Source organism: Stigmatopora nigra, chromosome 5 (genome assembly GCF_051989575.1).
Source record: "Stigmatopora nigra isolate UIUO_SnigA chromosome 5, RoL_Snig_1.1, whole genome shotgun sequence".
NCBI lineage: Eukaryota > Metazoa > Chordata > Actinopteri > Syngnathiformes > Syngnathidae > Stigmatopora > Stigmatopora nigra.
In genome coordinates this window covers 4,671,053-4,696,093 of record NC_135512.1, presented here as the reverse complement: position 1 = coordinate 4,696,093, position 25,041 = coordinate 4,671,053, and the positions used below count along the sequence as shown (strand labels likewise).

Sequence of the window (25,041 nt, the reverse complement as noted above, 5' to 3'; positions counted from 1 at the left end):
CCTCACCCTAACACGTGTATGGCGTGTAAGTACACGACACAGGCGCTCCTTTGGGATGGAGCGCCTATGGATCGGCTTGACTGCTCGTTGGAGGCAAGTGGAGTCCATGTGAGTGAGTAGCAACAAATCAATGGTCCGCGTCTCTCGTTCAGGGGTCACAGAGGATAGTGGGAAGGGTCCTACAACTAGGGGATGGGATTTATTTTGTGGAAGAGTATTAGGGTTGGCTTTAAGAGTTGGCTTTCATTTTCTATGAAAGATAGTTAACGAATAACTTCTGTCCATTTTCTATAAGTACTAAATTAGATCTATGGTGGGGCTGTATTATAGAACATGGTGTACAAATCTCATTAGGGCCAACGGTGATTTATACATAGGGATTTTTGGTCAACATCAATTTCGTGCTGATGAACACGTTTTAAGGCAACTTATCAAAGTTTGTAATGATGTTTAGGCATCCAACAATCACATTTTTTTTTTCCTATTGGTATTTCCCATTGGTGCACTAGTCACATTTGATGGTGATTTGAATTCCAAATGGTGAATGCTAAGCAATGTTCCCTCTAATTTTTTGTTGGTGTGGGCAGAAAGACAACCTCCCTGAGCGCACTGAGTACCAGTGTGAGTGACATTATCATTGCTCGCTATGGGCACACCAGTATCACACCTGCCATAAGCAGGTGAATGCCAATATTTCCTCTAATTTTTCATTTAAAACATGCTGTAAAACACAAAAAAACATAACAGTGGACAGAGCTACTCCCACTGGCTGCCGCGTAAACAGTGCCATCATGGGGACAGGGGCAAAAAAAAGTTTGGATTTTATTTACTGCGCGCCATATGATTGCTGCTGCGCAGAGAAGACGAGAGTAGTGGGCAATTGTACATGTGCGCAGCTTAGAGGGAACTTTAAAGCTAAGTAAAAACCTGTATTGTCCCAAATTGTCAAAATAAAACTTCTCAAATTTTGAGGTCAATTACCAAAAGTGTTTTGTTGACATAGTTTGTGTTTTTTATTATCATGTGATGCTGCATTTTATTGGAATGAGGACTGAAAACCAAAAGGATAGGACAGGAAAGTGGCAAAAGTAATTAGCAAGACCTCCTGTTTTCCCTTGGCATCTGTTTATTTAAGCGGACAGCATCCACTAGAGCCCACGGCACCATTTGACTAAAAAGCAGAATTCCACTTGAAGCTTTCAAAGACTGTCGACCACAGCACTCACATTCATTAAATCCAACTGTAGCTCAAGGTAAGGGTTGACAAGGAGGGTTGCTGAAAGAAGAAATGGGGCAGGATTTTTAAAAACTGAACACCATGGCAGTGATTGACGACAGCTTGACGGAAGGATGCAGTCATCTTTGTGATGAGGAGGAGATGACTGAGCGGCCCCTTACTTCCTTCCACCTCCGTTTAAGACGGCTGTCTGACTTAATTAAGGTTTACAGGTTGCGCCAGGGTGCTGCTTATATTACGCTACTCATTACAAGGCCATTAGGCGCGGGCAGAGAAAATATTGTTGTCAGAACAATGATGAGTCAAAGCATTTTATTGCACCTACCGTATTTTCACGACTATAAGGTGCACTTAAAAGTCTTAAATTTTCTCCAAAACAGACAGTGCGCCTTATGCATGGAAAAAACAGAAAACCAAAAACGAAAAACCACCACTGTCGGATATTAAAAAAACACAAACGCCTGAACTGAAACAATACTGTTAAATATGCAGATGCCATGTTAGTTTACAAAATCTTCCATCGTATAGCTCCTCCCCCACTGCAAGATTTTATACAAAAAAATCCAAAACATCAACAATGGCTGGCTCTAGACGTGACTGTGTAGTGAGTGCTTCATACCTGGAAGTCAATAGCAATTACCGTATTTTCATGACTATAAGGCGCACTAAAGTCTTAAATCTTCTCCAAAATAGACAGTGCGCCTTATAATACAGTGCGCCTTATATATGGAAAAATGACATTCATTGAGGGTGCGCCTTATAATGCGGTGCGCCTTATAGTCGTGAAAATACGGTACTCCCTTAACTCTTCTTTTCTTAGCACCTAGATGACGTTCTTGGGAGTAGATTGGGAATCTTTATTTTTCCAATGTAAGGGGGTGTTTCGGAGAACTTCTCAGATACCACACTGATTGCCCCCCTCATGGTCAATTTGCGCCTCTAGAGCCTCGCCCCTCCAGCCAATGATTCAGTTCATAATCACATTGTATCAGTGCTGATGTTGTGTGTTTCAGTTTCACCAAATTCCCCCCACTCCCATCTCGCTCCCCTCTGCCTCCCTTAGGCCACCCTTCCTCCCAAACCCATGGAGAGGGGTGAGATTGGAGTAAATGAAGTAAGCAAGTAATCTAGCTCCAGTGATAGCATTCACAAAAGATGTGTGAAGGGAATGAGTGGGACTTTTTCTGCTACCTTCACACTTTTCCCCCAGTGAGGAAATGGCACACAGTACTAGCGAGTTCACACTTTTTCATTACTCCAGGGCAGCTTGGTTCTCTCTAGGGGCCAAGGAAGACAGAAGGATTCGGTCAAAGAACTGAGGGACATCAGCACAGCCAACTGCAGTGAAATGGATGTCCCTGCCTTTATATCAATTATGTGCTTTGGAAGTTACTCGCCATTTGCTGAAGCAGCAGAAGTCATTGCTTCTTTACGGAGAAAGTTCAACCCATAGTGGTGCTTAATTAAAATCTAAAATGGTACCTTGACTTACAAAAGACCCAACCTACGAGTTTTTTTCTCTCCTAGCGTGTGTCTTGAGGGCTTTTTTACAAAATGTACGGCTTTTGAACCAAAGTTAGTATTTTATTTTACAGTTTTTGTTCATTTTGTAGTCTACAATTCCTTGGTCTAAGGAATTCTAGCATGAAAGAGATTTGAGTATTAATGAAACTAAGACTTGTATTCTAACTTAACATGAATCTCTGCAAAATTCCATTATCTAATTTAAATAAATGTTTATCTTTTTTTGTGTTAAATCACTAACTTGTTTCGCGTCCTGCTGTTCTAATACACCTAATACATCTCGAAGCTACACTAAAATCTCATATCTGTTACTTTCCGCTCTATTTCTCAGTTGAGGAGTGACATAATAATGTGAAAGAATATATGTTTAATCAGATTTTAGGGGTGAGCAATATTCCATATTCAGCAACTTGCTTTGGAAGGTCATTCCTTGGTTGGGCTAAGAGTCACAAAGAGAGTCACTTGCCATTGTTTGCTTTAGGCTCATTTTCACACATCAATGCACTGGCCAAATATCAAGTCACATAGACCCTAATTGTCGAGAAATTCTGTTCTTTTGTCTAATATTAAATGTAATTCAAGCAGAAGAAATGGAATAACTACAGTATTCCACATGCAAAAAAGCACGATGACACCAAGCTGTACTCGATCTGCAGCTGATCCCCCCCCCCCCCCACTCTGTCTCCCTCACTTATTCACTTTTTAATTACACAGCAATTCAACAGTGGAGATGAAGAGACTCGGCCTATTTCCCAGTACACACTCACACAAGGTACACTTGAAAATATAGCATTAGGAAATAGGAGGCGGGGTGTGTTAGAAAAAGATGAGAAAAGTGAGATTTGAGAGCTGGAAAAGAAAGCAGAGGTGGTATTTCTTTCTCTTTGGAGGTGAAATTCATGTGGTAGATAAGGCTGCTTAAAGGTTTCTATCAGATGATGCACAGGATCATCTCTTCACAATAGGAAGGCTTCCCCCCCCCCTCCTTTGCTTTGTCAGCAGGCTCCCGTCCCTGTGACATTTTTTTTGTGTTGGGTTTCAAACTATTTCATCATTTTCTCTTCTCACACAATTGGTATGCAGCGCAGTGTTGGCAATTTGCGCCTGTTTGGGTTCCCAATTATGCAGTCGTTAAAGTACTTTTTTGCCTGTGGCCCGCAAATTCTTATCAAGCCATACATTAAATGCGTGTAGAAGCTTGCGTAAATGAAGTTTGTTTCGCCCTATTTGTTTGCAGTTATTAATTTATTCAAACTTTGACAAATATGTCTTGATTTTTATTGCAAAACATATTCCATTTTGCGCTTATTATGAGATGGAACAGCTGTCAGTTAAACCAACAGAAACAAGAATAACATTGCATTTTTATCACGTTCAACTAAATGTAGACTTGGAAATAGAAAATATATATTGTTAGAAGAAAACAAATGTTCTGATGGGAGTTGCGAGGGTTATGTAGCAATGAGAGTGATTGAGTGAATTGCATGGCAGCCAATGGAAATCATTAAACTAAGGCTTCAGTGACACCATGGAGGCCACCTGCACTAAGTTTTATAGGCCGCCACCTCAAAGGTTATGACCCACACACATTGGGGATTGAGGAGGTAGATGAATAAGAAATGGGTTAGAAAACTAAGGATCGTGGGTCACATATGGCCAACCTGAGATCAGTCTTGCGGCCCAAGTACTGCGAGGCTAAAGTTTGAACCACTGGAGTACATATAAGCAAAAAAAAATCCAAATTATTTTTAAAACTAATTCTAATTGTGTGTGCATTGCAAAAAAAGCCAAGAACCCCAAGTATGTTTTTTTTAAAATTTAAATTATGTTATTAAAGACAATGTGTAGTATAGCCCTCAATGTTGATCTCATTAGTTTGAGTATAGAGAAAAGCAGACAAAATATGTAGTTAGTATTTTCACGACTATAAGGCGCACTTAAAAGTTTGAAATTGTCTCCAAAATAGACAGGGCGCCTTATACTCCAGTTCGCCTTATAAATGGAAAAAAATAAAAATGGGACATTCATTGAGGGTGTGCCTTATAATCCAATGTACTTTACATATGGAAAAAAAACATTAAAATGTGTCCTTCATTGAAGGTGCGCCTTATAATCCAGTGCGCCTTATATAAGGAAAACAAATTAAATGCATGGCCATTGAGGCAGCTCACATATGATAGTCACTGCAAAGAAGGTTGTATGTACAATTTGGGATGGAACATGTTGTTACAATATTATCTGTTTGTCAACACTATAACAACAATACATCACTATTCGCTGGGAATACATTATGTTGTTGAAATGAGATCCAAAATGTACTAAACCGCCATCGGCGTGTCAGAAAATTTGATGTGTGACCCACGTGAACCCCATTAATAGAACACAAGCAAATCTATTTATTCAGACAGTAGGGGGGGGGGGAAATGATTGCCTCAATACTCCATCTGCTTTCTCTTCATCCCTCATCTCTTTTCTGACAGATGTTGTATGGATGTGTGCACCTCGCATCTGAGTGCGGCAGCCATTAGCCAATGCACACACTCCACAGCCTGAAATTATTACATACCCATTGCTTTTTTCCACTTTTTTCCCAAATTTCTTTATCTACCTTGCTTCTATATCTATTTCATCATATGTATGTACATGCATTTAACTGTGTGTGTGCATGTGTATACATTTATATATAAATATGTATATAAATTCTGATAATGATAGTAAAACCTGAAGTTAGACCAGAGTTGTGATTTGTTTTTTTCACCAATTCGAAACAACCACAAAAAAAAAAAAAAAATACCTCTATTTAACCTTTGTGCATACAATAAATAGGACTTGGGTATTTAAAAATCCACTCCCTACCTCTTTTATTTGTAGCAAACAGTGTTTTTTTTATATTTTTAAACTGCAATTGTGATCATAATTTACCAATAGTACTTATGCTATTTGGACAGTGCTTATCGATTATTTTCTGTGAGTTTCCCCCATGACCAGGCAAATATTTCGCCTCCAACTCACTGCAGAAACTATAAATGCTACAGTTTTTCCATAAAATTGTTACAAGTACTGTATCTAACAGCCTAAATCCCTGATTGGTGTGAAATATGTGACTTTATTGACAGTTTCTTCCCAATAAGACAGTAAACACATCTTTTCCACATCTTCCACCATAGTTAGAGAAGCTAAGCCCTATATATCATTTAAAATATTTCCTACTTTTAGCTTTCAAGAGACTATCCTTAGTCACATGTCCACTTTTCTTCTCATCTCTCTCTTTGCTGACTCACTTTTTAAGAAAGACTGTTAGACTAACAACTTGTATAGTGGAGAAATTTCAACCAACCTCCGGGGCATTCAACCATCACAACCTCTATTTTTTTTCAAAAATTTCTCTGTCTCCATAGAGTGCTTTTGTATGAACCTTTTGTTGTGTGTGTCCGCTTTTGTTCCTCACCTTGCGTATCTATTTATTTATTATTATTTTTTTTTTTACAGGTTGCGCGTTCCTCACCTACTGCGCCCGGGAGTCTGCCATCAAAGCCCAGAACGCCCTACATGAACAGAAAACACTGCCAGGGGTAAGTGCTCCACTATACGTGTATCTTGCTTCTCGTAAAAAAATATGTGAGATGATGGAACAAAAAAAAAAAAAAACACAGGAAAGCAATTCAATCAGCAGTTCTTGACGTTCCCGTGGCTCAGTTTCACTGTCTTGCTCTATCTATGCCATGATTGGACATAGGCTTTCTCATCCCTATAAAGATTAGTCATGCATTTACTTATTCTGTGATTGTTTTCATACAAAATATGACCTGCATTTTGAATGCACCCCCATAAATGAGCTATGAAAACATTTCAAGTGTGTTCAGCCAAGCTCGGATAAACTATGATATTCATGTTGACCCCTCTTGAGTTTGCATAGCTGTTGTGACAGATATGTGAATTAAATCTCCTAAATATGAACTTAATATCATTTATGAGGTACCGTATTTTCACGACTATAAGGCGCACCGCATTATAAGGCACATCCTATATGAATGACATTTTTTCCATATATAAGGCGCACTGTATTATAAGGCGCACCGCATTATAAGGCACACCCTCAATGAATGACATTTGTTCCATATATAAGGCGCACTGTATTATAAGGCGCACTGTATTATAAGGCGCACTGTCTATTTTGGAGAAAATTTAAGACTTTTAAATGCGCCTTATAGTCGTGAAAATATGGTACTTTCAATGCAATCACCACTACAAAGTGCTGTACTCTCTTTTGTACTGACAATATAAACATAATAACAAACACTTAGTAGCAAAACAACATTGACTAAACATAATTTTCCTTTATATTGTGCTATTTAGAATTTATAGTTGTGTATAATAATAGAATTTTACTGGTAAGTTGCCAATGGTATTCTCCACCGCATACTGCGAGTGGAAAAATATCTTCCATTAAATTGAATTATTTATTTTTGCATATCTGTAAAAACTTTATTAGGGTGACACACCACTAGTCAGTTTTGAAATGTTTAAATTTTTACTTAGAGTGCTGACATACTATATAACTCTATAATATGCTATCTAGTGCTGCCGAGCTCCCCCTGCTGTTTTAAATAATACATTTTGGATGGTGTAATATTTTATTCTTAATGATAGTGTGATGACATTTTTAGGTCGCCATGTTTTCAAACATATCTTTGCATGTTGCTTACACACACGTCACTTTGAGTGGACGTAACGCTCCTTCATGCACCTTGAAAGCTGCCACTTGAGTGAGCAATAAAACCGTTTTCTTGTACCCTTTCCATCCTGCTTCATCACTTTTCGCGCTGACTTCCCCTCAACCTCACTCGGTCATATACGCTCCGCTCCATCCCCCCCAAAAAAGCTCCCACCTCCCTTCACCCAAGCTCTTGCTGAGCTAGAGCGTGTCATAGAAATGGAACAAGCAGACGTTGATGGCTGTTGGCCTCACGTACGGGCGCTACTGTTACCTCCCCTTAGGCTTCACTTGCAAATAAGCACGCAAAGACCAGCATTTCGAAAAGGTGTAAGGCAGTCTGGATTTTAAATATCATGTCATTGGTTCATTGGAATTTTTATTTTTTATGAACTGCAAAAGCATAAAAGCAAGTGTTTTCAGCCATATCAGTCTGAATACTATTTTACCAAAGATATATGGTGTTTTAAAACTTGGTTAGTGTGTCAGCTTCACAGTTTTGGGGTTGAAGGTTCGATCCTAAGTTTGTCGTCAAAGTGTGGTATTTGCATGGTCTTCCCTGGGCTTGTGTGGGTTTTCTCTGAGTACTCTGGTTAACCCAGACCTCACCAAAACATATATGATAGGCTGGTGGAACATTTTAAATTGCCCTTAGGTATGAAAGTAGTATCTGTCTTGTTGTGTCCTGCAATTAAGGGTGACCCTTGGTCGACTAGTTGGGTTTGTCTCTAGCACCCCTCAAAATACAGAAAACAAATGACTGTTTTTAGACTTATTGAAGCAGTAGTAGTGTCTAGGACAGAAGCTACTTCATGTTCAATGCAGCACCATTACGTACTTATGAGATTTTACAATTAATTCATGTCTAAAGACATGATGGAAAAAACAGTTGTGGACAACCATTTGTCATTTGTCCAATCTCAAACTCTCGTTATACCCTTATTAGTGAGACATAGCAATAAACAGCATGCCACATAACATTAACAAGGAAAGTAGTCATGTCTCACACTTGGACTCTTTGTCAGATGCCGTGTATATTTGCTGGTTACCTGCTCAGTTCGCTCCATATGGAAAACAGGAGGCACAGATGGTTTGATGGCTTGATCCGAAATACGGAGAAGGCTAACTGCGCTTTGCTGATGGGCAACTACCACTCTGATTCCATGTTTGGATACTGAAATGTAGTGATGATGTCATTTGAAATGTCAGGGAAGAGGGACGCCGAGTTTGGCGGCCAAAAACGTTAAGCTCTGTCGTCTGACCAGGTGTGCGACAATGTTGACCTCGATAGTGGTAGAAAAAAAATATATACACATGAACATGGCAGCTTGTTGTCATTTTTAATCCTTTTTTTATGTTTTGTATAATATGAGATAGTGCTTCTTTTGAAAATTTGTGTTGTTGTCAATAGACTTGGGAAAGCAGCATGGAGCTCATTAGCCAAGGTTAAATATGTACAACATGTTTCAAGTACCTCTTTCAAAGAAAGACACCCGGGAGTTTAACAGAGTTAATTACAGTAGCATTGCAACAACAAACACTGATGGTGTCATCATTTCAAAATACGTATGTCATTATTTTCCAATTCCTGCTCAAATGAACATAAAATGAATTCAAACAACCAGCATTTGGGTATATATTGACTGCTCTCTGGTGTAAACACAATACTATATCCAGATATGTTCAATTTCGTTATTTTCCACAGCAATCAATACTATTTCACTCTCCCCAACCTATTAACTGAAAATTTGAATTTGTCGGATAACTGTAAAACACTGCCAGTTCCTTTTTACAAGCAACAGTAGTCAGGTACATTTAAATGAGGCAATTTACAGGAAAAACTGGTCGCTCTAATGCTTTGGTTTAAAGCAGGGGTAGGGAACCTATGGCTCAGGAGCCATATGTGGCTCTTTTGATGGGTATATATGGCTTTTCGTCTTTTTAAATCATATTTTCTTCATTAGACTCTTCTGTATGCGTACCCTCATTGATTAGCAACAGTGAAATAATGTTCTCAAAAGAATTCAGACTTTTTTTTACTTTAAAAGTGGTGAAATGAATAATAAATGCTCACATTTTCATGTATTTTTACTTTTAAATTCTGAGTATGCCTCTCAAGGAATAATGTTTGGAAATATGAATTGTTTATGGCTCTCTCCGTCAAAAAAGGTTCCCGACCCCTGGTTTAGAGGCACATCAGCCATGACCAGGTGTGTACAGATTCTTTTCCACCGATTACACTGCATTCATTGCCTTACTCATGGCTCCAAGACCCTTTAAAAAGGACTTTGGGTAGTCTTCAAAGCTCTTCATCTGGTTAACTGTCTGCGTAATCTTTGATGAGGAAGGTTTGTGACCTATCCTACCATTTTAAATATGTAGAATGGCTTGGATTAGTGATTGAACATGACTTTTATGTTGATGTTGTTAATGTTGTTAATGTTCAGAGAGAGTAGTACCACTCGTTGATGGATTACATGGCACAGAAATAGTAGAACATCATTCTTTTTTTTTTTACATAGTAACATCAGAGGGTAGAGCGCTTGGTAAAAATGAGGCTTATCTCACCCACACATCCCCTTACTTTCCCTCAGCACCACTCCCGCAAATCCAGGCGATCCAACACCGACGTAATCTCGCTGCAGCATGCCTGTGCGACATCAGGCTGGATATAACATTTCCCTGAGCGTCACGTTTAACGGTTTGGTTCCATATAGTATAAGCAGGGTTGCTCTTGACCTGGGTGTGTGGGGTTGTAAGTGTGAGACGGGTGCAGTGATGTAGGAGGCAGCTTTATGGAAATGGGAACCAGCACCCGCATTAACACCCCAATGAGAGCAGGGAAAGGATTATGCCTCGACACACACGTGCACAGTCACACACACACACACACACACGGACTCTTGCAGTGTCAACATTCTAAGCAGATTCCCTCCCTTGCAATTGCCTTCTCCATTTTTGTCTTTTCACATTTTATATGCTGCTTGCATGTGTATATTGTTGGGTTGATGTAAAGGTATTTCTGTACAAAAAGGTTGGATAGGTGTACTCTGTAAATGATTTATAAGTGGAGAAAAAAAGTACATTTAACTGGGAAAAAACATAAAAAATCTTGTGGAGTGGACTTTTTGTACTTCCAAAAAAGCAGGCTATGGTCGCCGGTCTTTTGGTCGCCGATCTTTTGGTCCCTGTTCTTTCGGTCACTTTTGGTCGCCGGTCAAATGGTGACAGTTTACTGTTTAAAATATTCCTGATAGTCTGATATCTAAATATCTACTGTTTTCAACAGTACTTAAATATTAATCTCTCTCTCTCATGAATATAATTTTGAAAGCTGGTTTCAATAGTAAACTCTGTCACAATAAGACTGACGACCAAAAAGGACCAAAAGACCGGCGACCAAAAGTCCGAGCACCCCATACATGGAATGAGATTTTGTTTATGTTAAATAATGTATGTCATTCTTAAAACGGGGCCAATTGACGCCCCAAATTGTTGATAGAATGAAAAGTTATCTCTTTTCAAATAGAAAGACTATAAGGCACCCAATCTGAAGTGCATGAAACAATTATTTGTCCATCGTTATTTCCCCCCCTTACTACATGCTCTTCCGTAATAGAATGTGTGTGTAGTCGACCTTGCTAAGCTGTTCCTCGACACGCAAACTATAAAAATGTGCTCCCTCGCTTTTGCATGCGCACCGCAGTCCATCTGCTTTCCCAGTGCGTGAGACAAACTCACCCGTGTGTTGTCCTAGTAGCTGAAAAAAAAAAAAGAACCCAACTAAATTATGCACTGCTACACCATGTGAAGGTTGTATGAGGTTGTACATTTGGATTGTTGGTGTTGTGTTCTGTGGGGGTGGGAATAGAGCGGACTGGTCAGCGTGAAGCCAATTGGTGCTGACAGGATGTTGAGGCCTTGTGGCTTTAGAGAGAACTCGTTAGAATTTAGCCTTTGGGGAGCAAGAGTGTGTGGGTTTGTGTCTTTCTAATCACTAATATGATTGTGGCAAAGGGAACCAGGCAAGGTCTTTCCTTTTCTTTCAAATATTTGTCCTTTGAAGAGTAGTATTGTGTGTATTTGGAATAGAAAGGAAAAAAGACAAAGCTTAGCTTTAGTGTTTGAATATTTTCACTTTTCATAACCACTATGGTGATGTTTCACGAGGTTTAGACTCAAATTCTTGAGCTCAAAATACCTTAGCAACATAGAAGTGTACTTATGGTAGCTAAAAATAATTAAGGGTTTTTTTTTTGGGAGTCATAAATATAATTGTGAATATCTAAGTACTTTATTTTCACGACTATTAGGCGCACTTTAAAGTTTTAAATTTTCTCCAAAAAAGATATGGCACCTTATAATCCAGTGTGCTTTATATATGGAAAAAACAGTGTCATTCATTAAGGGTGCGCCTTATAATCCGGTGCACCTTATAGTCCTGAAAATACGGTAGTAAGTTGTGTTGTACATATAGAATATTTTCTTATACTATTTTGGGTAGTGTGAAATATAGTCAGATGTGCTCTATTGTCTGGCCATTAAAGTATTTTTTAGAAAACAGCATTGAAAGAATATTTAAAATGAGAAACACAAAGACAACTAGCGCAATTGAATATATTTGTTCTACTTTGAAAGTTCCACTTTATTTCAAATAAAGTTTGGCTGTGTTGTTGTAACATTACCTAGCATTTATATCCAATTTTATTAGCTAGAAAGACACGTAGTTAGGCGGAAAAAATTCAAGTACAGTATGTGCAAGGGAGACATTTTTTTTTAGACTTCCGCCATTCCCTGTTACTTATGACAATGTGGTAATGTTGACAATGTGTAAACATAACCATTATTCTGTCTCATGTGTGCTCGAGTCCATGTTCGTTGTAGAGTTTGTCATGGCATGTTGATGTAACATACTGCTTCCATGCTCCTTGGAAAATGGATGAATTCACATACAAATGCACCCACCTGGAGCAAAAGAAGCAGCTAGAAATAGACTACATCAGATATACTGTACTTTATGTTCAATCATTTGGTGTTGACACAATGTTGCAATATTTTCTCTCTGTCTTGCCAATACACTTTTTATACCTTTATGTGGCAAAACACACATCCATACACAAGAGGATAGGCTCTTATTTAGAGAAGCACCCTCTGGGGATTGGGCCTCCTAGTGTGTTTGAAAGGGAGAAAAAAAATGATTTTATCTTCTATTTTTGAGCATAAACTACCTAGCAACATATTACACAAATAATACATGAATCACCTCTTTAATTCCATTTTCTATTGCAAATTTTGATGTGTTCTACTGTATTATATTCCCAATACTGGAAACCCCAAACACCTGTATATACAGTAAACACATTTTAAACGTGAAGGCATGGTTTAACCCTTTATGATTATCAAATAGACAATAAATTTCTAAGCACAAAAAGGCCAATGCTTCAAAAGTAGCTTTGAATCTTTTACCAGTCCATCTGATTTGTCATGTAAGAAAAAAAAAACTAGTTTAAGGGGTGCTATTATGTAAATTACCTCCAATGTTCTGCACCGACACATTCTTAGAAATACGCAACTCACTAAAGATTTTCTTGGTTGTGTAATTTCACACATGAAGGGTGGGCAAGCACCCCGGAGACCCAACGATTTGTATACAAGTAATTGAATAGTAAATTTACCATAATATGTCCCCTTTCAACTAAGATGCCCCACATTTGGAGAGACATTTTTTTTTATAAACGTCGACATAATCCCCTACACACCCCCTTTCACACATGAAGCCACTTCATAGTGAGAAGTGTGCTATTTTTTCTGAGATACAGGTTAGCAAAAGAGCTGAATTATTAATGTTTTGGCGTATTTTTAGCCCATTTAACCTATTTCTGGTTGTGGCTGGAGACCGCTCGCCCATCTGTCTACGAGATTCCAATCATGTGATACCACCAGCGATCTGGGTTAGAGAGTGGAACTTGTGTAAGGGGTGTGAGCTTTTTAGAGTTGCACCTGTTACTTGTAGGATTGCAGGTCAGATTAGTCGATGTGAAGGTTAAACTGGATGAATCCAGGTTTCACAGCAGGTGGGTTGATCCATCACTCGGTCCCTGCATTGGACAGGTATGCCACTGCCCAGGGGCACGAGGGAAAAAAAGGGAATGTGGAGAATTGGGGACATGTTTGATAAAGTCTTGGCCTAAACGGCAGTGTGTGTGTGTGTGTGCTTTTCTTGGCAAAGTGTGTCTTTGTGTGCGGAGGGAAAGAGAAATGATTAGCCTTGAAAAACATGCCGTATTTTCACGACTATAAGGCGCACCGCATTATAAGGCGCACCCTCAATGAATGACATTTTTTTCCATATATAAGGCGCACTGTATTATAAGGCGCACTGTCTATTTTGGAGAAAATTTACGACTTTTAAGTGCGCCTTATAGTCGTGAAAATACGGTAATTGCTATTGACTTCCAGGTATGAAGTACTCACTACACAGTCACCTCTAGAGCCAGCCATTGTTGATGTTTTGGATTTTTTTTGTATAAAATCTTGCAGTGAGGGAGGAGCTATATGATGGAAGATTTTGTAAACTAAGATGGCTGATCTGATATATTTAACAGTATTGTTTCAGTTCAGGCATTTGTGTTGTTTTAATATCCGACAGTGGTGGTTTTTCGTTTTTGGTTTTCTGTTTTTTCCATATATAAGGTGCACTGGATTATAAGGCGCACTGTCACTTGGAGAAAATTTAAGACTTTTAAGTGCGCCTTATAGTCGTGAAAATACGGTACACAAACAGACAAGCCAGCAGATTAGCTGTCAGGCAAGCGCAACTTGGGAACAAGCAACTTCACACAATAATGAAGGAAACATGTACCCTTACAATCATGTATCATGTAATCTGACTAATCAGTAATGACATCCGACCTTGTGAGATAGAAAAAGGGGGCGGGGGGGTGTTTGGTCATGTTGACAGCTTGAAGTCATATACCTTCAGAGCCAAAACAGAAGAGCCGCAAGCGCAGCATGCCTCGTCTATCTGAGCTTGACTGAAATGGCACACTTACTGTGAAACCAGAGGGGGCTCATTTGTAAGGCAGATGCGGGTGCCTCTTGTGGGGCTAGTGTCGAGGGTGTAAGGTGTGTGTGTGTGTGTGTGTGTGTGTGTATAAGTGTGCAAGTGTTAAGGGTTTGCACAGCACGACAGCTAGTGATTGTCAGCAAAAATCAGGACTAATGAAATACAGTACACATGGCGGGGTTGTGTGGCATTTCCACTGACAGGAGGCGTCCGTGACAAGAGCCCGAGGAAAAGCCTCCAATCTTCAAGTTCCATCCCTTTTTCAGCAGCCCGGATAAGCAAAGCAGCATGAGGCATAGGGCAGAGGAGAGGGACAATGTGTGTGTTTGAGGGTCCCCGGGGGATATGACACGAAATACAAGTGCATGGGGAGCGCTACTGATGGGCTTGTTCATGTGGAAGTGGGTATTATCATTGCCGAGGAGGGCTGTCAGCAGCGCTCTCTCAGGGAGTCAGTGTCGGGGCCGTTCCTCGCAGTGAAGGCTTCTGTCGTCCGCGTCGCACGAGTCCGGGACACTGGGTTTTGCTGCTTCAGCTGAGCTCGCAATGGGCGTATCATGCAGAGTCGACATTTACCGATAGGGACTCTCAAAGTTCTTTTCCACACATTTACAAAAAAAACAAAACAAAACATTTCTGACATGTCCTTTTACTATATTGGCCTTTAATCCAGAACAAACCCAAACTACTTAACTTGAACCTAACCCTGGCAGGATAATTAGGGAGCATCAAGACATGTAAATCAAAATTTTTCATGTGCAGGCATGTTTGAAGTTTACCAAGATCCACCCTAGCAAAATGATAAATGTTTGGTGCTCGGACGTTTGGTCGGCGGTCTTTTGGTCGCCGGTCTTTTGGCCGCTGGTCAAATGCTGATAGAGAGTTTACTGTTTAAACCAGCTCTCAAAATTATATTATATTTTATATATATGAGAGAGAAAGAGTTTAATATCTAAGAGAGAGAGAGTTTAATATCCAAGTCCTGTTTAATATCTAAGTACATTTGACCGGCGACCAAAAGGGACCAAAAGACTGGCGACCAAAAGTCCGGCGACCAAACGTCTGGTCACGAAAAGTTTGTTTTTGAAATATACTACAAATAGCACACACAATATGCCCCCATTTTCTGTTATAAACAAACTATTTAGCGTGTTTTAATGTAAAGTTGGAGGAATGATTAATTTGTTGTTGACAAAAAACTAATATTATCAAAAATTAATTGAGGAACAGCATATATATCCAACTGTGCTGACACCAAATCTGGAGTGTTCTCTTTAGCGTCGTTAGACTCTGCCAGAGCAACAGACGTGCTCATCAATATAAAGCCTTGACATAGAGTAATTTAGAAAACTAAGTGTTACCATTAGAAACTGACGCATGTGTGGGAATGTAGTGTAATGACAAACCACTGACAGAAAATTAGCATCCCTTCAACAAGGAGAAATCAAAGAAAATGATCAAAATATATAGAAACAAAATGGCCAAAATCAGTCCTTGAAAAATAGGGTAAATAAGTGATTATTTGAGAGTAGAAATCTTCTACATTGGTGGGACGGGACCTCATCTTGAAGGAACAAAAGTTAAAACCAGGAAAAGTTTAAAGGGTTGAAAAGGGCGCAGCATATAGAAAAAAATGATTTTTAAAAATGCCAGTGTTTGTATAGACATGGCCTTAGAGCTATTTAATAGGAGAACGGAAAGCAAGTCTTAAACCAACAGTTATAGCCTTGGGCCTTCAAACTATTTTCGTCTTTGCTGCATTGAAAAACTGCTGTCAATAATTCAGATTAAAACAACATTCGAGTTGGGAGCGGGTTGACATTACACACACACAGAGCTGGCATTTTTCAACCTTATGTTATGGTGTGATGCTTATTGGACTACTGCATAGTACACACAACAGGGGACAACTTATCAGAATTATGCCTATATATAGGGAGGGTATTGCATTATTTTTTTAAATTGTATTTTTATATTGTTGCCAGAGAGGCATTATTCGTGCGATATCTTGTTACTTAACTGATAGCTACTGAGTAGGAATTTGTATTGTTATTATGGTGCTCGGACATTTGGTCTCCGGTGTTTTGGTCCATTTTGGTCGCCGGTCTTTTTGAGAGTTTACTGTTGAAACCAGCTCTCAAAATTATATTCATGAGAGAGAGTTTAATATCTAAGAGAGATAGTTTAGTATCCAAGTCCTGTTTAATATCCAAGTACTGTTTAATATCTAAGTACATTTGACCTGCGACCAAAAGGGACCAAAAAGACCGGCGACCAAAAGTCCGGCGACCAAAAGACCGGCGATTAAAAGGCCCGCGACCAAACGTCCGATCACGGTTATTATTAGATATGATTTAAAATCTCATTTTCAGTTATGAAAGCTTGATATTATTCATCAAAAAAATAGATATAACCTGAAAATACAGGTGAAATTCATATATTCAGATATGCAAAAAACATTTTTAAAGCTGAGATTTGGTTTTAGGTCACGTTGCCCTGTTGCATTATTATTGGCCGTCCTCAAACAGGATGTTAGCTTGGATGAAAAGAAAGAGAAGCTGTGGTTTAGAGAAAAGGAGGATAGGAGAAGGGATATGTTGAAGCAGATAGGGAAAAATAGATGAAATACATTTGAATCAGTGAGTTGTGAAGATTAAAAAATGAAATGGAGACAGAGGGAAATGGAGAGTAGGAATGTATTGATGGGCGGCGGCTTTGCCGCTTCATCGGGACTGTTTTTTTCTCCCCCCCCTCCCTGAACCTCTTCAATATGAATCAGTTGAAAAGTGGCACAGCTGCGTCCTGTCTTTCGTAGCATCCCACGGTGAAGTCCAAAGGTTTTCCCAGAGGTAATCATTATGTTGACAGTGTGGTGCCGAATGAATTCGGAGGCTGTCTGTTAAAAAAAAAAGATTAAAATCAAACAGAGAGAATCAAAAGGAACAAAAGATTTGAGTAGCAAAGCAATCATGCGGTTTTCCTCTCTGCACGTCCTGGATTATGTTTTTTTTCTCTTCTTTTTGTATAAAAAAACTACATATCCTATTTTGTCAATAGTATATGAAGGCATACTTCTTACAGGGCACAATTCCCTTTGCTGTATTAAATGGTAAATAAAGCAGACCTTTTATTATACTAATGCACTTTTTAATTATAAACAATAGACCCTGTTATGTAATACTTTTTGCTGTTATTTTCCAGGATTTATCTGTAATCCTTAATAGCCAAAGATATGCTAATACTTCTGATTAAAGGGGTGTGGTTAGTTACCGTAGACTTGTATTGTACTTTTGTATATTTTTCTTATTTCCACAGGCAGAATTTTCAAATCTTATTTCGATTTTTAAGGTGTTTGTTTGAATTTGTTTTGCTACGTTTGCTTTCCGACGTTTAACACTCCTTGTTTCCTTTTTCAAGCCGTCAGTTATTCATTGGCCTAGTTTTGTAGTATTTACATGGCAGCGTGAAACAAGCATGTCTTAAATATTGTAATACTTTTGTCAACCCAAGTACAAATGACATTTTTTTTATTTCCATATTATAGTTCCAGGCTACAATACCCTCTCCCACTATAAATCTTGTAAATCTATTGTAGTAAATCCTGTAAAATTGCTCAATAATTTGACAAGGGCTAGTTCAGGGTCCAGGATTGGCGTAGTATTTCCCACTTTAAAATGACATGAGGAAATATGATTTTTATACCAGACTATTGTTTTCTCAATACATGATTAAGAAACCCATCAAAAAAAAACAACTCTTGTTCATCTCATCTTACAAAATATTGACTTTCAAGTGTATACAAGATTAATTAGAGTGACTCAGATTGCACGGCCATGCTTTTATTGATGTATTCCTGAAAGTGTACACTTCAGTGGCCATTTTCCAAGTCTGGTCGGTCTGGCCTCCTGCACTAACAACCTCTTTTTATCCTGCCAAGTCCTTCTCCAAATCTTCACCGGTCTGACCATTTGACAGGCTTAAAGGTACCCTGTGGACATGCAAGTAACGAGTGGAGAGGTCTGTAAAGCAAAAAAAAAGGTCTGATAAGTGGACTCTGTATTGCTTGTATAGCATGTTCTGACATTGCAAGTAGCCATGAGCAGGTATACTTGAAAAAAGACATGGTGGGAGGAAACAATAATGGTTTTGGGGTTGCATAGTACTAGGAGATTCACTTTACACATTTGTTGGGCCTTAAGGATGCATGGCGCGTGGTTGTGAAAAATGTTGTGTATAAACAAAACCATGATTGTTGGCAGTTTCAAGCTCTACTGGGGGCCATTAGCTGACTTTAGCTAAGATGAATAGGAAGTCATCAGTGGGCCAGTGGAAGTCTGTCATGTCCTCTGACACATCTAAAAGCACTTAGGCCGAGTTTGCTGAATGACCAGAATCTGGTAATGTCAGATTTATGATAGTGTCCATGTGCAGTGTGCAACCCTTGGGTATACGCTGCCCAGCTATAGTTACGCTGATTTGATATTGGTGCAAAAGAAGAGAAAATAAAAGCTTTTTTTCTTTTTTTTTTCTCTTGCACACTTGTTTCTTCCCTTGTCAGTGTCACTGTCCTTTCCAACTGTGTGCCTTATTGAAGATATTCTTACAAAACTGGCATTTGCTTGGAAATGGAACTTATTGTATCCTCTATAGTAGAAGTGAAGGCTCAGAATGGAAATGCTAAGGTTAACATAGGCTAAACTTTGAAAACTGGTCCTGGATTTGCTTAAATGCATACTTTTAATGGCGCTTCCTTGTTTTTTTTCTTTCTTTCTTGGCAACAATGGCTACTTTTGATCTATTTTTTATATTATTTGAATTTCATTATGTTTTCTATACTTAAGATAAAACAAACAAATATAGAATTATACACGAAAAAGCAATTTTTGTCAAAATCACAGCATTAGAAATTGCTGTTAAAATACATTGGAAAAAATAGCAACTTAAACATTACTTACATTTAAGTTGTCACTACTTTCCATGAACTTTGATATATATACTTAATATTTCTTTCTTTCCTTTCATTTTTCAATACTTTAAGATAATTATACATTTAATCTTCACATAGCCAAACCTCCCCCGTCTAAAGACTAGCCATAACTGAGCTATGGCCTTTGTTGAAAATAAGGTATGACACACTGAGGTGAAGTCCCGCAAGATTTGCTGATTTGATGCTTTGTTTGAACTGGGACGGTGCATGCTGCAAACAGGCAATAAACAGGGGCAATGACATATTGCGTGACGCTTGCGTGTAGATCCGTCAGACAGAGTGATATCTCGCCATGTCAGATAAGACTTGGCGCACAAGCAGGTCAGCACATTTCACCAGAAATCACTCGGTAGTAAGCTAAGCTACCGCAGCAAAACACAATTGGAAGAAACCCCCCTTTCTCAGCCCCCCTTACAACCTACTTCTTTAGCCTTCCAAATTCCTAGTTGTGTTATTTCAGTGCAGAGAGGCACTCAGTGCTTGTAAGACAAATCCTTTCTAATAGGACGCCTGCAGGAGAGTTGGAGTGACGTGGTCGATACGGAGGGTCTTTGAAGATGGCCTATCTCTTTGTATATGTCCAAATAAAAAGACAAGTCCCATGGGGGGGGACAAACGTCTGGCTAAATTTTTATTAACAATATCTACATAGTACCTAACGGGTTCCTGCGTTTGATGTGACAACGTCCACATTATGACTAACAACAAAGCCGTGGGTGTATTCCGCCTTACTTGCCCTAAGGCTTTGACAAAAAAAACATCCAATTTAGACATTTTAATAGAATTTTTGTTATCGTGTATTGTTCCATCTGTCAACGAGATCTGATTCCTTAGCTTTCCCGATTGCTTTTTTTTTTCTTTTTCTTTTAATCTTGCATGTGCATTTCACTACCACCCATGGACTAGGTTGTTTGTGCAATTTCCAAGACAGACAGGCGGCATTCTTCGTCTCCATTTGAATCCATCACACTGTTGTGAAACAGATGATGTGTGCCGCATGTATGCTTGACATCCTAAGTGCCGGCGTTTGGGTTCAACTAATGCATTTGCTCTGACAGCGCGCTGGATTGGATCGCTTAGTGTCACCATGTGAATTGCAAACGGAACAATGAGCAAATAAAAGACCACCCCCCTTTTACCCCAATGCTTTCCCCTCAACAATGATAGAACATGCATATATTATTATTTTTGATTTGTATGCAATGTAATGATGTTTTAGCTTGATGTATTATGCCAGTTATGCCCAAAACACACTTATGTTTTCATACAGGCAAATAGAAGGACAACCTCATGAATTATCATAGTGTCATATTTCTTCATCACATTTTGGTCAGTCAATTAAAAATATCAAAAAGGCATTAATTCCACTATAAGACCGAAATACCCGTTACTTTGAGAGAATAATGATAAGTCAGACTGTGTCCATAGAGATTTTTTTGGGCCCCTAAAGCCATCGACCCATGAGAGAACGGAATATGAGTGACGGATTTCTTTTTTTTTTCATTCATTATCTGGACCGTAGGGGTTGCTGGAGGCTATCCTAGCTAACCGCAGACACCAGGCGGGGGGCATCCTGAATTGGTGGCCAGCCAATTGCAGTTGACAGCTTTCTACATTATAAATATCTACATAGCAACTTGTTTTTTTTAACATAGCATAATCAGGACATAGGCTTTGTCATCATCATTGACTCGACAAAAGCCGAATTGTCATCATACCCAGCTGCGTATGAGAAAATTGTGGGTTTTAAAAAAATATTTGTATTATATATATTTTTATATTATATGTATTTTTTTTCATTTTGTACTTTGAAGCCTTAAAAAAGCATTTTAACTTTTAAAAATGACAAAAAAAGTTTTTTTTGTTAAAAGTTCCCTTCCAACAAATTTTTTCATGAATATGCAAACATTAAACACATTTTTTTACCTTCATTTTTTTTATCATCAGGATAAATGAGGACAAAAAATGTGCTTTTGAAAACCTGTTTAAAAATTTATTTCTGAGGTAAAATTTAAAACCACTTACCAATTAAGCCTGAATTATACTAATATAAAGTATTAGCATTTTGCAGTTTAAAAGCAATTTATATACATGGCACAAAAGAAATCTAATGTTGAAAAGAATTGTGTATTTAAACCAGATATCATTGCAATAATCTGAAACACTAAAGTTAGACAGCAAACACATGCATACTTATCCGATATCAATAGCCGCACTTAAAATTTCAGTAGGAAGCCTACTTGCAAAAACCATTAACAATGTTAAACATTTTGCTTCGTGCCTTGAATGCATAGAACATTAACTGGCAATGAATACTTTGTACATACAATCATTCATTATTCTTAAGAATACTTTGGCAGTGACGTAAATGACCAATCTATAATATTATCCTTGTACAGTAACTGGGGAGGAGGGTAAGTGGACCCCGTGTGTGTCTGGTCTTTTAAGACCGCAGAGTTGCACCTCGGGGGCCCTATTGTCCGTCACTTCAGATCAAATTAAAGATCCTCGCCTCCAATGAAATGTCTTTGTTTGACCGCAGAACACAGTGGAAGCGTTATTTCCGATGCCACGGGTTACAGGATGAAGGCGGCTTGTCTTTCCTGTTGAGAAAGTGAAGAAATGGCTTTTGCCCCTCGAGTGGAATCTAATGTGTCCCCTCTTGGCTTTTCATGTCCACTAAAAATAGGAATGTACCAAGGGATGATGGTATTATTGTATTGGATTTTCTTCTTCCCTTTTTGGTAGATTATTGCCATTGTTTGTCATGGAAAATAGACATTGGAGTAATGGTTGAAGAACTCAAATTTTATTTTGTTTTGCTCCTGCTAAGGCATTTTTGTCATTTTACTTGTATCGTATTTTCACGACTATAAGGCGCACTTAAAAGTCTTAAATTTTCTCCAAAATAGACAGGGCGCCTTATAATACAGTGCGCCTTATAATACAGTGCGCCTTATAATACAGTGCGCCTTATAATACAGTGCGCCTTATAATACAGTGCGCCTTATAATACAGTGCGCCTTATAATACAGTGCGCCTTATAATACAGTGCGCCTTATAATACAGTGCGCCTTATAATACAGTGCGCCTTATATATGGAAAAAATGTCATTCATTGAGGGTGCACCTTATAATGTGGTGCGCCTTATAGTCGTGAAAATATGCTATTTTATACAGTATTGCTAAATAGGACACTCAGCTGTAGCCAGTATTCATACTTTGTCTATATAAAGGACTTTGATTCGGCTCTTTAATGGCCGCTGTCCTACATCTGAGTGCCATTTATTTGAAATTGTAGACTTCTAGGTTACCTTACCATTATCTAGTCTCGCTAGTTGAAAGTAGTTAGCAGCAAATCACCTGATTTGCCCCAATTTTCTACCCAAAACCCCAGTTTTTGGCACATTTCTGTATCTGGCTGCGGAAATGTCCACTATGTTTTCCATTTTCACCTCCAGATTCCATTAAAAATCTTTCTGTTGTCTTTCACTTTAAAAATGGATGAAATCAATATATTTTGTCAGATTCCTTGACAAGGTACAAAAGCGGGCTAGTTGTTTTTGGGAGATACGGGCAAACCTTTTAAAATGCGGGGTAACATGATGAATTGTGGGGCTGTCTTAGCACAGCGAAGTGGCATGTCTTGAGCTTCTCGCCAGCCCACGCTCTCCCACGTCAAGGCCGTATATTTAGCTAGCTTTATTTCTTCTTCCGTGCGCCGTGGTGCGAGAGGTGCATGGGGGTTCTGAAATGTTTGTCTTTGTTCTCCTGGCAGAGCGTTCTGTATGTGTGGGCGTTCACAGTTTCTAGGAGCACCTCGGGAATACATCTCGACAGATGGAGGCTTTAACTGGAGTTGCAAACACAGGCGCGTACGTGCCTTTGCAGCGTGCTATTTTAATTTGTTTGTTGCTTTGCTTAAGTTTGCAAATAAGATGTTGCTTCTTAAGCTTCTTGCTCAAATATCCGTAAAACCCCTAACTCTGAAAATGTGATCGTTTGTGATTTTATGCCTCATTCACTTCAGTCTGGCGGTTTAACAAAAACAAATTCTACTCTTCGTGTTAGCCTTGCTGTCATTGCCACTGTCCCTGGTGCTGAAACAGCCAGTAGCTATTTCTTTTACAGTGGAGGTGCAATGACCATGAAGTTGTAATGAATGGTTTGAGGAATAGATATACCAATAAATGTGGACAAAACTCCTGATTTTGAATCACTCTAAGATAGTATTACGGGGAATTTGAAACAGCTGATTTGAGATCAAGCGGGCCGGACCAGTAAACTCATTGCAAAATTACATAGAACTAACAATAAGCCCACTTTTTTTCCTTTGTATTAGTCACTAATACTAATAATTACTGCAAAGAATGAGTAAATTAACAAAATGTTTATTAACAGAATTTTTCTTTAAATTATGAACAATATATTATGAACAAGAGAATAACATAAAACATAAATAAATGTAAATTCAAGTTGTCTGCACGTACTAAAACATTGCGCCCCCTATAGGATAATACAAGAACAACAAATTTTAAAGAAAATTCATATTTTTTTTATACAATCCAGCTTTCTTCCCCGGGCCGTACCAAACCACCAAACGGGCCGGATCCGGCCCGCTGGCCGTATGTTTGACACCACTGTACTAACAGGTTGCACTGTATGCATTTGTGCACTGATTAGACAACTGAACTTGTGTGGTAGTGACATGTAAAAGAGAGAAAATATGCAACAGAAGAGAATTGGCCCCACGATTTAGTACTGGCAACCCCACGGGATGAAAAATGCACGCTAAAGAAATACATTTTCATTTTTTTTTTGGCAAGGTAAAACAATTCTCATCACCTTGGGGCCAATTCTAGTACGCATGATGACAACCATCCAGTCCACCCCGTTTTGCCGTCTTTTGTCTCCAAACACATTTATTATATAGTTTGACAGCCGCAGAAAAGAGTAATTGCTTTTCTGACCTGTAATTTTAGCTCAGCAAAATGCATACCTTTTTTGATTTATGTATTGCCTTGCTTGAGATTACCTCATGGGTTTTGGCTCTAACATACTCATGTGTCAACAGATGTGATTTTAAGGTTGCTTAATGATTATTATGATGATAAAACATCATGCAAAACCTCCTCATGGGACTTTTAATGGCAAGGGATAGGCTATTGGTGATGGCATAGTCCTATTTTCTCCCCCAAATTCCTTTCTATGTTGTTCCATCACTCTCTTCTAAGCCATTTTTTCGCCTCTGTCAGCAATGGTGGTGGTAGTGGTGGCGCGTCTCTTGGGACAATGGGTGCTGGAACGCCCGCGGCTTCCCTGGAGCCAGAGCGTAGCCTACAAACACTTGCTCACTTGCCACACAGGATGCCTTAGTTTTAGATTTGCTGAAAGTTACAGCTGCACATTAGTGGGATTCTGTGTCAGTGGCTTGTTCTGGAATGTCCATGTTTTTTTTTTATTATTCAGGACATGGAAGACGGTTATGTTAAGCATATAGCTGGTGGTACATAG

The 25,041-nt window shown here is 38.8% G+C and overlaps 1 protein-coding gene across 1 annotated transcript in view; it reads left to right on the top strand.

Moving 5' to 3' along the window:
• Positions 1-25,041, top strand: part of celf5a (cugbp, Elav-like family member 5a) — a 198,668-nt gene that overhangs the window by 9,680 nt on the left and 163,947 nt on the right. Inside the window, 1 exon segment of the mRNA XM_077716454.1 lies at positions 6,251-6,333. Within this exon segment, the coding sequence (XP_077572580.1) occupies positions 6,251-6,333 (83 nt within the window).